This window comes from Volvox carteri (assembly GCF_000143455.1).
Source record: "Volvox carteri f. nagariensis unplaced genomic scaffold VOLCAscaffold_35, whole genome shotgun sequence".
NCBI lineage: Eukaryota > Viridiplantae > Chlorophyta > Chlorophyceae > Chlamydomonadales > Volvocaceae > Volvox > Volvox carteri.
The window spans coordinates 411357-427370 of NW_003307578.1; the positions used below are offsets into that span (position 1 = coordinate 411357).

General features: G+C 53.8%; 3 protein-coding genes across 3 annotated transcripts in view; 1 reads left to right on the forward strand and 2 right to left on the reverse strand.

Annotated features, from left to right (window-relative positions):
• Positions 1 to 686: 686 nt before the first annotated feature.
• On the forward strand, positions 687 to 10300 carry VOLCADRAFT_94010 (uncharacterized protein; the record flags this gene model as incomplete). The annotated part of the gene is made up of 11 exons (XM_002953207.1): positions 687 to 707; positions 1650 to 1766; positions 2623 to 2814; positions 3250 to 3405; positions 3786 to 3870; positions 5500 to 5546; positions 6823 to 6968; positions 7311 to 7458; positions 7842 to 8028; positions 8696 to 8800; positions 10140 to 10300. 11 exons carry the CDS (start codon positions 687 to 689, stop codon positions 10298 to 10300), a joined length of 1365 nt encoding a protein of 454 aa, XP_002953253.1.
• A 304-nt stretch (positions 10301 to 10604) lies between these two features.
• VOLCADRAFT_94011 (uncharacterized protein) lies at positions 10605 to 11501 on the reverse strand (the record flags this gene model as incomplete). The annotated part of the gene is made up of 2 exons (XM_002953285.1): positions 10605 to 10937; positions 11304 to 11501. The coding sequence occupies 2 exons, from the start codon at positions 11499 to 11501 to the stop codon at positions 10605 to 10607; spliced, it is 531 nt and encodes a 176-aa protein (XP_002953331.1).
• Positions 11502 to 13062: 1561 nt separating this feature from the next.
• The window catches only part of VOLCADRAFT_94012 (uncharacterized protein), a gene marked incomplete at both ends in the record, with an annotated part of 7866 nt that continues 4914 nt past the window's right edge, over positions 13063 to 16014 (reverse strand). The window contains 5 exons of the mRNA XM_002953286.1: positions 13063 to 13091; positions 14442 to 14853; positions 15147 to 15448; positions 15703 to 15817; positions 15901 to 15966. Of these exons, the coding sequence (XP_002953332.1) occupies positions 13063 to 13091; positions 14442 to 14853; positions 15147 to 15448; positions 15703 to 15817; positions 15901 to 15966 (924 nt within the window). The remainder of the gene's footprint in view (positions 13092 to 14441; positions 14854 to 15146; positions 15449 to 15702; positions 15818 to 15900; positions 15967 to 16014) is intronic.

A 16014-nucleotide genomic window follows, 5' to 3' on the forward strand; every position in this document is an offset into this window, starting at 1 on the left:
CGGCCATTAGCGATCGGCACAGAAGGACTATTTACTCTTGATAACAGTATAATCCAGCTCACACCCAAAAGATACAATCAACTAGATGTTTATTGCAACCTAGACCTGGAAAGTAGGCAAACGCACCATCGATTGAGTACCGAGTGCGAACACGAGTCTCATTTCATTTCCAGTCGGTACGTTGTGCAAAGCTGTACAAAATAGATACGGTTGGGAGGACTGCGCTAGGAATGGGAGTGCGCATGCGCCTAACTGTACGACATTTGCCTCACAATTACCCCCAAAGGCCGGCCATCAGAGGGCCCCCTCTGCATCCCGAATCGGCTCTTCATGTAATTGCGCCGTGCAACTCAGAGCGATGTGTGTAATGCTCCTCTTAAGCACGGACGATCACGTAACATTAATCTGGGCTTATCGCGCTCGAATGTGCTCACGGCACGCTACCCCTTCACGCGCGCGTATTGGCATTCATCGACACCTTTTGTTTCTCCTGGTCAGAATCTCTTACGGCTCTACTTGTCCAAACATTGAACCTCCTGAGCCACGTCCTCCTTACGCCCTTCCAGGGCTTCCGCCCTGTGTATGGGACTTGTACGACGCAATCATAGAAGCTCATAGGAAGAGTTTGATTTCCAAGCCAGAGGCCAAAATTGTTATAAGTCAACGACCTAATTTGTTTACAAAGTATGGCACATGAAAAGCCGACGGTGGGCATGAACTCGTCGTAATATATTGCCGGCCATCGCGTAGAGGATTGGTTTATGTCAAACCAACCCTTCACATCATGTCAGGCACAGTGCTCTGGACGGTCACTTCTTCAGACCGATATAGCGATGGGTTGGAAAGCTCTCACTTTTGTACAACAACGAACAATAATCAAAATTCCTGGCTTCGGAGCTTTGACCGTAAACGTAACTACTGAAACCTGAAGTAATACAGCATACGATGTTATGTAACCGATGGTAATGCAGGTAATTCCAGTACATCCTCTTGCTGTTACACTTTAAGGAGAGACGATGAAGCCTGCAAAGGAATTAAGCGCGCAGCTTCAAGCGCGATTAGCGCCTCCGGATGCACCAGCAGATGCGAAACGAGGAGGAAGTGACTACAGTAAACTACGGAGCATTATAAGGAGCCAAAAGGACCAAATTCAGGTATGCCATCGCCCTAAGCAACACGCCCCGAACCGCTTCAAGGTTGAGTACACTTATACTACATCGATATGAAAACAACTCTCTATCTGACGGCTTCTCTGCTGTCACAGCTCGCCGATCTCCATCCCTGGCAAGGAAAGCCAGCCAATGTTGCTTTGCCACGACTAACGTCGATGATTGCATAAGCCATGTCGTCACCGATGTGCCATGGTTCTGAAAAGTATCAGTCGCAAATGGTGCCGTACGGCGCGACAGCTGGTAAAACCCCACCGACAAACTAGGGCGGAATAACCCTGGCGCCCGAAACCAACAGCACTATGCCCTTGCTCACGCGTAAAACTCCCGGCACTTTCCCTCATAAGCACATAAAACCCCGTGTCCGCATCTGACATACCTTCACCATCCCGCTCCCCAACCCTTTCCACCCTTCCCGTCACCCCCAACCCCAACTCCTGCCTCAACTCCGCACCGCACTCCACACGCGCACCTTCAAAGGGTCTCGAGAATGAGGTCGCGCACTTTCAAGCACGGCAACACCGGATAGAGGATGGGCACCGTCTTGAGCTGGCGCGTCTCAAAAAGGAGGTCGAGTACCACAAAAGGCTTCGTCAGGTATGTGCCTGTGTGCGTTCCCCAACTTAATCAAGCTCGCCCCCAAAAAATATTAAACAAAAATTTAGCAGCGCGCTACTATCCGGACATGTACATGTCATGACATGTACATGCACACAGTGGGTACGCTACCGTACGAATGTGCGTACGGCGATTGCAGTTCCCGCACCCTCCAGCTCTATCCCCGGCACTCCCACCCACTGCATATCACTTGGCTTTGGACGTATCGGCACAACTAGCCTTATCTTCTTGCATCACCACCAACATATGACTTTCCCTCTCACAGCCGCAGCCTCCTCTGCTCTCCACTTCCGTATCCAGATCCAACCGCCAAATCAACCACCCAACCATCTCCTTAACTGCCACCTTCCATCCACCCTTACGGTATTCACGCTCGCTCACCTCGCGGTTGTTTCTTGTAATTTTGTATATCATCCCCTTCTTTTCCTTTTTTATCTCATTTCTCCACTAACATTTTTATTTCGCTACCTATTTATTCCCTTGAAGTATATTCCCTTCGGTTAACGTACGGGCTCGCCCGTCCACCTTTCCCTAGAAAGCCCCATCCCCATCTCCTTGGGCACCTGGGTCGTTGGTCTTTGTGGTTGGAGTCAGTGAGCCACATTGCAGTACATTGCAGTACATTCCATTGCCCGTGAAGTTACAAAGTTGCAAGTTCCGCACAAGTGCGGCGGGAAGAAGAAAGGGCCGTACAAGTCGAGGGGGCCATCCCCTTCCACATCTCTCCCATGTCCCACCACCACCACCCTGTCTCGCTATTTCCAAACGATGAGTTGTGAGAATTAGAAACAAACACGTCAATAATTGTTGGTGAAACGTTTTTTTTTACGCATAGGCGGCCGACCAACGATCTTACGAGTTGGAGGACCAGCTGTCTCGTCTGCGACAGAATCAGCAGATGCCATCTCCGGCAACTGTACGACATCTTAGTCAGGTGGAGAGGGATCGGGAGGAGAAGGACAGTCTCATCTTGCAGAGCCAACTGCTCATTTCTAAAAACAGCGAACTCACGACGAAGGTCAAGCAGGTAAGGTGGCCGTGGTGAGGGGATGGGCGGCACGGCGAGGGGGGACGACAGGGGGGGTCGGACGAAAGGGGGGGGAGGAAAGAGTGGAGTAAAAAGGGGGGGAGAAGTGGTGAGTGGGAGTGGGAGTGCTGGTAGTGAGGCAGTTGGCAAACAGAGGTGAGAGGTTTCTTTGGCGTTGTCTGTCCTACGCTGTCCATGTATCCATCCATCCATACTGTCCATCCAGCTAGCTGCATGCGCCCCTTGCTCCTGCACCCCCCTGCTCCTGCACCCCCCTGCTCCTGCACCCCCTTGCTCCTGCACCCCCCCCTGCTCCTGCACCCCCTTGCTCCTGCACCCCCTTGCTCCTGCACCCCCTTGCTCCTGCACCCCCTGCTGCTCCTGCACCCCCTGCTGCTCCTGCACCCCCTCCTGCTCCTGCACCCCCTGCTCCAGCACCTCCTCCTGCTCCTACTGCACCTGCTGCTCCTGCTTTCCGCCGTACAGTTGCAGTCCCAGGTGACCCAGCTTGAGGAGCTGAAGGCGGCTCTGGAGAGCGAGCTCAACCAGGCCTATTGCGAGAGGGACGAAATGGCGACGGAGCTGGAGAGGGTGAGAGGGTGCTGCCCGGGGCGCGGCTGCTGGTCAGGGAAACCTAGGGCTTTAATCCCCATAGAGCTTATTCCCCATAAAGGAGTGTAGTGCCGCTCGTTCTGTCTCTTTACCGACCTTGTTGGTCGGTAATTGGTCGTCTCTGTAGGTGCTGTAGTGGCTGTGCTGGCGGTGCGGCGTCCTTGTCCTGTCCTTTGCTAGCCTCATGAATCACATGATTAAGGGGAATCCGTGGCTGAATAACTGCAGTTAAACTGATTTCAACAAAGTGAGTTGAAGCTGGACGACCCAACATGTGATCTAAAGTGCTGCGGTTTTAAGTAAAGATTTTTCACGAGCGTTTTTTCCGGTGGTATTTTTGTCGTTTTGCGGGTCCGCAGATGCTCTCCAGGCAGCACCACCAGCAGCAGCTCAGCAACCGCCGTTCCGTGGAGGGGGATGGGGACGTGGGGCTGGAGGTGGAGGGTGAGGGGGAGTTGGAGTACGAGGACGGCAGCCGGGACAGCGGCTGCGGTGGTATGAGCCGCCGCGACAGCATTACCGGCACTTGCGGCGGCGTTGGTGACGGCAGCAGCAGTGGCGGCAACGGCGCTGGCAGTCGAGGCGGCAGCAGTGGCGGTGCCGGCGGCAGTAGCACACTCCCGGAGGAGGCGGCGGCGGCGGCCTCGATGGAGGGCGGTGCTGGGCAAGAGTCGACGGCCTCTCTAAACCCGGCTCACAGCTGAGGGCCGAGGGCCCTGCGTAACAAACGTTTTTTAAAGGAAAGAACAATAAGAAACATACCCAGGCGCGAATCGAACGCGGATCGAACGCGGATATATATGTCGCTGATAGATGTTGGGAGGGGGGAAGTAAATGGTCTAGGGGTTTGGGTATTGCTTTGGAGCGGGCGGACGATGCAAAAGCCCTTCTCATTTTTTTCTGTTGGGCGGCCCTCCAGGGGGCCGTCTCTTCAGGGGGGAGGCGCGCCTCCGGTTAGTCTGATTAGGAGGAAGACGAACACGCAGGGGACCCGCAAAAAAGGGGGAAGGAGGCGGAGGAGGACAGGGTGTTGCAGTGGAGAGGGGCCCGGGGGAGGGAGGGGGAGGGAAAGCGATAGCAGCGGCGGCGGACGCAGCGGCAGCTGGGTCGCCAGCAGCGGCGGTGGTCCGGCTTGGATCGGGTTTCACACCGTGGAGGCCCCGTCGAGGCGATCGATGTGTTGCTTGCTTAAAATTCGTTGCAATTCTCATACGGTTGCTCAGGCCCTTCGACTCTCCTTCCTCTTCTTCTTTTTCTTCGCTACTCCGCACGTCCTCGAATAGATGCGGACAAGGGCCGCGCCCAAAAAAGGGGGTTGAGGAACGGATTTGGGGCGAGGGGAGTTTGGGAGTGGCGGAACCTGGGTTGAGCGACACCCCCTCTTTCCTGACACATTTGCGTGGTACTGTGCACACGGCCCTTTCCATCGCATGGGTAGCATGTGTGTAGGCGTTGCGTGGCGCCGGTTGCGGTGCGGATTGATTTTGTCTTACCAAATGTTTGCCAATGGGGGGTTTGACAATGGTACGACAGCGGTGATGGTGACTGTGACGGTGACGATGGTCAGCCCAGGACGATGGTCAGCCCCTTGAGAGATGCACAGCATTTTTTACCCCTCTACATTGTCATGACGGTGGGGGAGAGCTCAACGGACAAATGAACGTGTTTTGTGGCTGTCTGTGGGGGGTGTTCCTCTGGACGAGTTTATTGTTTGCCCTTGAAGACGCGCAGCTAATAATTCTTAGCTACGGCGGTAAGGAGCAGGGAAAGGCCTGGAGACTTAAGTAGAGGTGTACGGGATCTGTTGGCGGCATGGGAGCTTTGAGTGCACTGCATTTATGACAACTCGATGACGCCGCACACGTTCAGGCAGCGGCTTGCGTGCAGGTTTCGGCGCCGCCTCGATGTCTCAGCAGCGCAGGATATGAAGGGGCGGAGGGGGGCGCACGCACCAAGAGAGGGGGAGGGGTTAACTGCCGACAGAGGACAGGGGGGAGAGGGAGAGGGAGGAGAGGGGGGAAAGTCACGCAGGTTTAACTTGGTTCCCTGTCTTTGTTGCGTCCCATGTAGCAGGTTTGTACGGCTTATACGGCACATCACACGTGACTTTTGCCAGCGCAGTGAGGTAGATACCTGGTAGGCACCCCCGTGTATTGTCTACAGCTTTGTGACCCGATGTCTGTCACCAGTAACAGGGAAGGGAATGAATGGAGGATGTGAGTGTGTTTGTTTTTTGAAATGCGTGTGTGCTTGTTTAGTCGTAACATCGAACGTGCTGTGCGCACGCGCGTGGATGTGTGTATATGTGTGTGTGTGTGCGTGTGTGTGACAATGTACCCGAACAGAGCACAGCGCTGTGAGTACGTCTATTTGCAAACCTACCCATACTAGCTGCTCTCTTAGCAGGGACCTCGCCCGGAGGGCGCAGATTTGCCGGGCGTTGCTGCGCGTCGCAGGTTGTTGTTGGCCAAAGCTGGCTGGTTTTTTTGTTTGTTTAGTGAAAGGGCGGATTCAGGAAAAGGCATGATGGCGTGTTTTTTGGTAGGAGAGGATGGCGATGCTATGCAGGGGTTCGCTTGGCAGGAGGTTAGCTTGCCAGAGTTGGCATCTCAGCTTCGGGAGGTCTGTTGGCGGTTGAGGTGGTTGGTGGTAACTCGAAGGTAGGGACCTTTTGATACAATAAACTACGGAGAGCGCATAAGTTGGTCACGGGTGGGGGAAACACTGCAATGCTGGCATAGTAGCCACCACCGCACGGAGGAGCAGTCGTGAGACAAATCATCACTTTACTTTACATCAGTTCCTTCAGTTCGACAGTCCTTCATGAGGTAATCTTTCGAGAGCCAGCACCAGCACAACGTATGGTGCGGCATAAGCACGCACACTCGAGGGAGGGAAAGTACCCGAGGGCAATTCCATTGCGCTTTCGGCGTTACTTGCCGCCCCTAAGAACGACCTTCCTGCCCCTTTCTCCACACGCTACCTGCCCCTTACCAGCGGACTCCTTCACCTTCACCTCCACATGGCCGCCTCACCAACTGCAAGCATTCCGAAATCCCCCTCCTAAAGGGGCATTTACTGTAGCTGTCCGTAGTAAGAAGTGATCCGGGATCTAAGATCCCAATCGAGCAAACACACACACCTCACACCCCAGTGTCAGGCCCGGAATGGTATGGAACAAATACACACACGCACACGGTCTCGATATCATGGCTTCTGTCCTACATCTTGTCACCTCAAGATATGTCTACAGTTTCTTACGCGAAAGGCTCACACACCGCTGGACTACGGACCTCGCATCGGTACAGTCATTCGTGCACCCATTTCGGTTTGTTCACACATTGCGGCTCAGATTAAAATCACACACACACACAGCCGTTGCCCGCCCACCAATAGTACCCGGCGGATGAAATTACGCAGCTGTGTCGCAACACGCCCACATCACCGTGTGATGGTCAACCCAATGTGCTGACGTGCTTTATTTCTCTCCCCAGTGGCCGCATGACCAGTACGGTGTACCATGTGAGTGAGTGTGTGAGTACGTGCGTGATAGTTTTTTTTGTGTGTGTATGTGTGTGTTGCGACTTTTGCAGAATGCGACTTTTGCAAAAATCACAGAGCGCGGTGCTTTTGTTATGAACGCATAACGCATCGACGCGTAATTTGTTAATAGAAAGACACCATCCAAAAAAATCCCCAAAACAAAATCGAACAAGATACCAAAGTACACCGGCCTTATGCGGCATATGAATGAAGTGTTTATTCAGGCATTTATTCAGGCATTTATTTTTTGTATTACTTTTATACCACTTTTACAATGATATACTATATTTCGCTTGTTTAGGGTGATGCACTAACAACCACCTGCCTGCTGCTCACCGCAGCGAAGTGCATGTATGCGCGTCGCACGATGCAGGCATCGACGCGGCAATCTCCTTGCCATTCCTGCACTTCGATGTCAGCAATCCAAACCCAACTCACCACTACATGCCAACCAATCAGCGAATGGCGCCCATGTCGCGTATTACTGCCGTGGGCCTTGATAGGCCATATCGCCATTGGAAATCCATCCATCCATCCATCCATCCATCCATCCATCCATCCATCCATCCATCCATCCATCCATCCATCCATCCATCCATCCATCCATCCATCCAACCATCCAACCATCCATCCATCCAACCATCCATCCATCCATCCAGCACAGCCACAACATAACCAAGGCAACAACAGCACACCGCGCACGGTAACCCAACCACATGTACGACATGTACCGCGCTCCGAAAGCTATGGCCTGTGTCGAGGCCCTCCGGCGAATAACCGCAACAGGCGCAGGAACGCCCCGCATCGGCGGCGCGTGCAGAAGAGGGCGCGAAGACGGCGCGCAAGTACAGCACATACCCCTCTGCATGCAGCTGTGTGCGGTATTCCATTGCTACATAGCGCACTGCATATGTGGGAAGGGGAGAGGGCGCAGGAAAAGTAGGTCTCATGGAAAGGGGACCAACAGGACCGGCTTTCCTTTCATGAAGACCATACAGCGCGGCCGTGATGATGATGATGATGATGGTGGTGGTGGTGGTGGTGGTGGTGGTGGCAATGGTGGGCATTGCGACGGCTTTGAAGTGTCGTGTTGATGCTGCATGGTAATTGGTGCCGCATGATAGTCACATCAAGGACGACGATAGCGGGACAGTACATGCCCGGTGCACGTGCGAGATGTGTGATGCGCAATGAGAAATGGCGTGGGTGCTACTCCCGTGGGTGCTATTCCCAGAGGATGGAAAATGTGATGTCTGTTGAGATGTGTATGATCGATCTATCACATCTTGAGCATCTTGAGGGACTGTCATGTCCTAACCAGGCAACCAAAAATAAATTCACGAATTGTGAAAATCTCGCGCGTGGTGGCGCACTGGTGGACGGACATGCGCGTAGTGGCGCACTGCCCGCCACCGAGGGGGCGAGCGCGTCCATCCACGCCACATCGCTCAGCGGTGGCAGTGGCGGCGCTGATGGTTGATACAAACATAACGAACTAACCGCCCCGGAACTGATTTTCCATGGTACCGCTAACTCATCCTTGTCCTCGTTATAGGCATCCTTAAAAAAAACCTATCCTTATCAATATCGACCCACCTGACCATTGTGGTATCACCATGCATGTTCTTGCTTTCCTCAATTTGCATGCACAAGCTTTTCCCCCTCCTCCCCACCACCACCACCACCACCACCTCGGGATCCCCCAGCCGTACATTCGTTCCCTCAGCAACTTACATCGTCGCTTACCCCTCTGCCTGCCGCTCAATTAGCTACCCTGCCACCTACATCAGTACAGGACGGAAATCGTACGTGCGCCGTACAATGGACCGGGGTGAGGGGACTCCCCCCCCCCGGGGGCCGGAAAGGGCGCTTTCGCCAACGAGTCCAAATATACATTCCTCCAAAAATACTTGACACACATAAAAAAAAGGATATCGCGGGACCGCCTTAGTGCTACTCATAATAATCCTGATAAGTGTTTTTTCCGCATCGAAAACACCCACCATCATCATCACATCAGCAACGAGAATCACAACTGCCACTCGCTCAGACACACGCGCAGCTGATAGGGCCCGACAGCAGTGGGACGGCAATGAACCGCCGTGTTGGTTGCCAATCATGATGATGACAGATGAAGGCACGTGCCTTCATGGTGCACCACAACGAAATGTTACCTTCGACTCTAACGGCGATTTTTACTTAAACTCCACCATCTCAAACCGCATTTTCCTAAACTGCGGCGCTCCCACCCGGCTATCAAACCGGTTAGCTCATTGTCGCTCTGGCAGGTACAAGGCCGCACTCATCCATTATGAATTTCCCGCGCAATCCGTACGGCATGAGTAAAAGGCACATACTTCGTTTTGGTGCATCTAAGTAAGTAATACGGCACTACTAGTACATACAGGGCTCAGCTGAGATTTGAATTATCTCATAAAGGCTACAGAACTATAGACTTGTGTAAAAGTGCTTTCGATCTTTGAATGCGACTCATCAGTTTTTTATTGAGTTCGCCGCTGAACGGCGACACGAGGGCGCCACCCACTCGATGCCCCCCCCTCGATGTATAAATTATCACAAAACTAATGTTCTTTCCACATTCTCTTATGCACGAAAACTCTTTAATGTCCATTTCCTTCGCACGCGGCCTTATCGATTATTGGGGCCTTTAACAACATTGCGAACCCTTCAACAACAACAACAACAACAACAACAACAACAACGGCTCTCGCTTAGTTTGGATTGCAGTCTTCTGCGCGCTGCGTTGCCTAGCCAGGGGCTGGGAGAGCGTCCCGGTTGGCGTGAGTGAGGGAATGAGGCGCGCGCGGAGGAACAGACGAACGTAGAGCCGCGCGCCCGTCCCTGCGCTGTGTTTCGGCCCCCGGTGCTCGCCCTTTTCTCGGGGCGAGCCGCCCACAGTGTAACACCCCATCAACAACAAAAAACAGCAACACGAGGTCAGGTGCAGAGCGGCTTTATAAGTGTCAGGATTATTGGTCTCATATGCGCATATGCGGCACAAACAGACATCGCAGCAGGAGCTGTCCGCAGTCCGCGGGGTCGCGCACTGCGGCTGCTGAGCTGCAAGCCGACCAGAGAAGGGCGCGCAGAGAGTGGCAACATGCAGGGCTGCTTGCTAACTCGCTCTTCACTCGTCCTCCCCTTCGTAGATTCCGTTCATAATCTCAGTCTGCGTAAGGACGTCCAGATTCCAGTTGAACGAGTCCAGAACCTTTTAAAGGCCGCAGTCAGCGAGGCACAGCACACGGGGGCACAGAGCACGGAGGTGACGACAGTTTCAGATGAATTCAGATTCGAATTCAAATTTTAAAAGAGTACACCAATGGAAACCGAGCCGTGACAGACAGGCCTGCATGTGCTGCCATGCATCCATCTCGGCAGTTCCTACCCTCATCGAAAGGGGGTTTCATGCTTTGGAAAAAAAGGAGGTCCGTTTTATTGCGGGCTTGCGTTGCAGAAGCCGGATTAGTTGTTTTTGTTTGTTCGTGGGGCCTTTTGCTTTCGGCCCTTAGGCCTCCACGACATTCCTGTAACAGAAGTGGCACAATGGCAATAATTAGCTCTCTTGGAGCAGCAACTATCATGACATGCGCACATGCCGGTCAACGCGATACCTAGGAATCCCACATCCGTCTCAAGTCTCGAGTCGCACATGTGTGTACACGCACCAGTCTGTGGTTCTCCAGCTCTTCTAGCGGCACGCAGCTAAGGATGCGGTTGACTCCGGCACAGTCAAGTATCGCTACCGTGCCTGTATCGAGCTCCATGGTGTCAAGGGGGCTGTGCGACGGAGGTGAGATTGCAGCCCTGCTGGACTTGGCGCTAATGACGATGTCACTGCTCGCAGCCTGGCAGGTGGTCATGCTTTCACCGCCACAGCCTTGGTAACGCCGTCGCAGGATGTCGATTGATGTGCGCCGATAAGGTGTAGGGGGTGCGACGGCTTCCTGTCCATGTGCGCGTATGGGTGGAGGGATGGTTGGGGACGTCCGAAGATTGCTGACCCGTTGGAGTTTGTGTTCGGCTTCAGGACTGCATTGTTTGTGGTCTTGTCGGCTCGAGCTGTTAAAGCACCACATGAACCGCGTTGCGACCAATTCTCGTTTGTTGAGCTTTTCCAAGTGGCAAACGATATTAAGGATTCGGTCCCCACGCAATTAAAGTGCGTTCGTAGCTTTATACTACTTGTGCGCCGCTACGTGCTTTCCAATTATGAACCTTGTACTCCTCATCCCACCACGCGGTGTTGTGGGAGAATGGACAGGCAGTTCCCAAGATGTTGCTCAACAGAAAACCAATAAATTAATACTTACCAGGAACTGGTTTCTAAGGCGTTGCACGTTTCCAACTGAATAATCGCTCTTGGGGTCCGCGTGCTGCCCCGGACTTGTTGCAGGGCCTCGCTCAGCCTTTACAAGGAAAATGACGGCTGTGCCACAAATCACAATAATTCCTATGATAATTGCGACCACATAATTGGCGGCTGCGTTAGGGCTGTATCCGTCGAGCATTTCCTGAAGCTAAAACAGCTGAACAGTTGAAACCGGTGCACAAATAGGCCCAAGCAGTACGCAGGTATCCTTTACCTGTGCAGCGAGAGTTCCCCACAGTATCGCAAAAGAATGAAGTACAATCACACATACTCAGTACAACCGGAACGAAATACTTCACTGGGCCATGTCTAGCCTCACAAATAGCTAAGCACTAAGACGCTTAATGAGACCTTCTACTGCAGGTCTATTGGTATGTCCCAACGGGACAGTCTTCAAGATACGCCCTGCCTGGTTTCGGCGTGCAGTACAGATATCGGAAACAACAAAATCCACGAACAAATCCACAACGACAAAATACTTGGAAGCCCTGCGATTATCCTCATGCATAACCTTTTATAATCACCTCCCAGGAACCGTATGTCTGGACTGGGAACTGGGCACGTTGCTGTCGCGGCAAAACCAACAAGGATATAATCGCTCTCCATGGACAGCAGGCCTAGCTATGAGCTATTAGTACAGCTTTGTGTGACTAATCGTGGCACAGTCTCCATAACACAAAGAGAAATGCGCGCCTGCCACTTGAGTGACTAGGAGTGACAAGTACGTTACGCATCTCGCACAGCCCGCACCCACGCTTCGCACGTATAACATGCAACTACATACTCTTTAGACACGAACACACACACATACAGACACACACATACACACACACCCCAAAAAACTCATCTCAAAGAAGTCGGGCAGTGATAGACAGGTTTGGTACGGCACGGCTGTACGGCGACTGACGGCGGCGACACATTTTGATCTGTAGTACAATGGCTGTCCTAGATTACAGTGCCGTATTCCGTATACCAGCCGTGTTCGGAAAGCGCACCGCCATGACCTCCGACACCCACGCTTTCCCCCACCCCTGGGGGGAAATGATACTGGGGGGAATGATACCTTTTACATCCCCACACAGAGTGGAAACCCAAGCCCTAAAGCAGGACACGTGCCGTACCATACTATTGCCGTACACCTGTACTATTTTAATAATTTCAGTATGCCTGTAAAAGCCTAAACATGTGTCAAGTTAAGTTCGCAGCAAGATTTCGAGGAGGACACATTCTCAATTTCAACTTGCGAGCTGACCAGAAACTAAGTCGAGGCGCCGTTGATACGCTAGATTTGGTTGGATGCTGGTGGTGAGATGCTGAACCCAATGAATACATTCTGATGTCGGATGGGGTGAACGGATTAGGGTGGCCCTCTCGCAGGGGAGAGCAGGGAACTGCCCCGGGAAAGGGGGCCGCTGGTGAAGCTATACCACCCTGTACCAATACATTCTTTCCAAAAAGATTGTGAAGACGCACGCGCGACAGATATCAAACCAACCCCTCGCCCCATATGTAACACGATGAACCCGGCCCCTGGCCACCTGACGGCCTTCCCTTAATTCCAGGTTTGCCTTATTTTTGTGTTCTTTTGTAGTACGGATCTTTTGCAGTACGGATTTGCTGCAGTACGGGTCTCGGAAAGGGTATGGGCTCGCCAGCCTTCTCCCCCTTCTCTTGCACGTCACCCCCTCTCACCGCTATCCTCACTTCGGCAGAGCACACTCCGCACGGCCTATGTGGATCAAATACGTGGACGCAGATCCCTCAGCAGGATCCAAATCCCACAGCAGGATCCAAATCCTACAGCAGATCCAAAAATCCCACAGCAGGATCCAAATCCCGCACATCACTCGAGTCTGTCTGGGCATTTCGTGTCCCGTAGCTAAGATATAATGACACAGATCAGCTGACAAGGTGATATGTTGAAGTGCCGTTGAAGTGCCTCAGTTCGCATATTCCCCCTAAAAACAGGAAAAAAACCGCCATTGAGGGACATTGTCAAGAAAACATTATAAACACAGCTAAACCGTTTAGTTGTTTACGTTTTGGCACTTACAGGAACCTGCTACTGCTACTACAAACCTATCTGCTGCTGCAGGTGTACATTTACACCTTTGGGAGGGTAACGCAACTCCAGAAAGTGATTCACACATATACATACACCCATACATACATACATGCATACACACATGCATACACACATACATACACGTATACATACACACATAAGGGTTTGGCACCACTGGTAACGCGCGACCATTGCCCCCGGGAGATCCCGGGATCGATACCCGTTAGGGTCAAAAGTCCTTCCGATGGTGGAAGGCGTTGCGCCCCTAGTTGATGGACGGTGGTGACCTGGGATAAAGTTAACCTGCGAGCCGACCAGGAATGGAGTTGGGCCGCTGTCGACCCGGCAGATTCCGTTGGATGCTGGTGGTGGGTGCGGAACCTGAGCGATCCACTGAGAAGTTGACTAGGGCGACTGGATGAGGGTGCCCCGAAATACCGGGGAAGGCAGGGTTTCGCAGGGTAGCTGCCACGGGCGAAGATACACCCCCCTGTTTCACACATCATACACACATACATACAGGGATGTTCATCACAGCCCCGCGGCCTGTCCGTGTTCGCCCATGGCTGGGTATAGCAGCCATGACACGCTTTCCGCCCAGATATCACACCGACTGCATATACAAACATACAAACATACACCGAAATTCCTCTTTCTCACGCCTCTCCCGCGGCCCTTCAATCCGCAGCACTCACGAGCGCCGTGATGCCCGTGCATGCCCGCTGTACGGCACGCCCATGGCATACGCCTCCAGTGAATCCGACAAAATGACCAGGTGGTGCCGGGCGGCGATCAGCTGCATACTGGCAATCGACTGGCGAGCCCCTGCGCGGCCCCCTCCGCTGCCACTACCGCTTCCTCTCTCCTCCCACATAAGGCCCTTTCTGGGGCTTCCAAATGAGCCACACGCATCGGGCCGTCTACTGCTGTGACTGCTATAGCTGCTGTGACTACTGCTACAGCTAATGTTGCTGCTACAGCTAGTACGACCATCGGCTCGCAGACTCGATCCACCTTCCCCTATGAACATCGCCTCCTCGTCTGTCGCGACAAAACCACCATCTCCGCAAAGCACGTCCGGCTGAATGGTACGGCATAATACGGCCGTCGGTGCAGGCAGTAACGGCGGCTGCGCCGCCGCCGCCGCCGCCGCCAGGCCGTCGGTGCCGGCAGGGAATGCAGCCGCCGATGGCGCTCCAGGGCCGCTTCCGCCGCTGCTGCACTGTCGTCCCAGCGCCAGGCCCGATACGAGGTCGCCCATCCTGAACGCAAACAAGCCTGGCCAGGCCAGCTTGCCGGGCGCCAGCGGGAATTGCAGGCAGCGGAGCAGTAGCAGGCCCCCCGTAAGACACATCTGGAGGGGCTGGTCCCACTTGAATTCGGAGAGGGGCGCCCCACGGAGGACGTACTGCTGGGGAGGCGTCACCTGCGGTTGGTTTGTGCGTGCGTATGTCTGTAAGTCTGTATGTCTGTAAGTTTGTAAGTTTGTATGTCTGTAAGTCTGTAAGTTTGTATGTCTGTAAGTTTGTAAGTTTGTAAAAGTTTGTAAGTTTGTATGATTGCGGGAAGTAGGGGGTATTGGTTAACCCGTCTGGAAACGAGCCTGGCAGTCCCGACCTTACCCGACCCTCCGGGAGCCAGGGCCAGCGACAACACCCTTCAGCCGCCGACGACGTTACAGCTTCACCCGTCCTCCCCGTTACCTTCCCCTCTCCTCACCGTCCTAATTACAAACGGGGCTGTAGCAGCAGCAGTACAAGCTGTAGCTGACGTCCCGGCCGGTAATTCGCCACCGGCGCCGCCGGTACGACCGACGACACCATCCGGCACACCGCCGTCACCGCCGCCGCCGCCGCCGTCATCAGGAGCGCTGTGGGCCCCGGCAGCAGCGGCGGCAGTGGCGACAGCCGCCGCTGCCGCCACCACCGCCGCCAGGTCTATCGCCGCCACCTCGACTTCGAATTGCAGAAAGTTATTTCCCAGGAAGGAGGGCGAGGAGGACGCTACGAACAGAACACCCCCTGCGGCGAGAAGGGCCGTGTTCCGCCTGTTTGCAGCAGGAAGGGGGTAAGGCGATCACAGACGAGTGAAGCAGATAACAGAGATCGCTCCAGGTTACTCCAGGAATAGACAGACAGATACTGCAGCGGGAAAAAGGGGGAACGGGGGACCCCTCCCTGTACCGCACGCGCAGCTGTGTGTGCATATGTTGCCTCCACGTACACACGTACACACGTACACACATACATACATACATACATACTTGCGAGCTGACCAGGAACTAAGTTGATGCGCCGTTGATCCGCTAGATTTGGTTGGATGCTGGTGGTGAGTTGCCGAACCCAACGAATACATTCTGAAGTCGGATGGGGTGACGGATTAGGGTGCCCCTCTAGCAGGGGAGAGCAGGGACTGCCCCGGGAAAGGGGGCCGCTGGCGAAGTTGACCACCCTGTAACAACATACATACGCACCTGTCCTGCAAGCTGTGCAGCCAGCGGCCCCCCCGGGTCGCCCGTAGTTCCACACCGTCCCAGGACCTCATGGCCAATACACCGTGGCGGGCGGAGAGGGCCAGGGAGCGCACG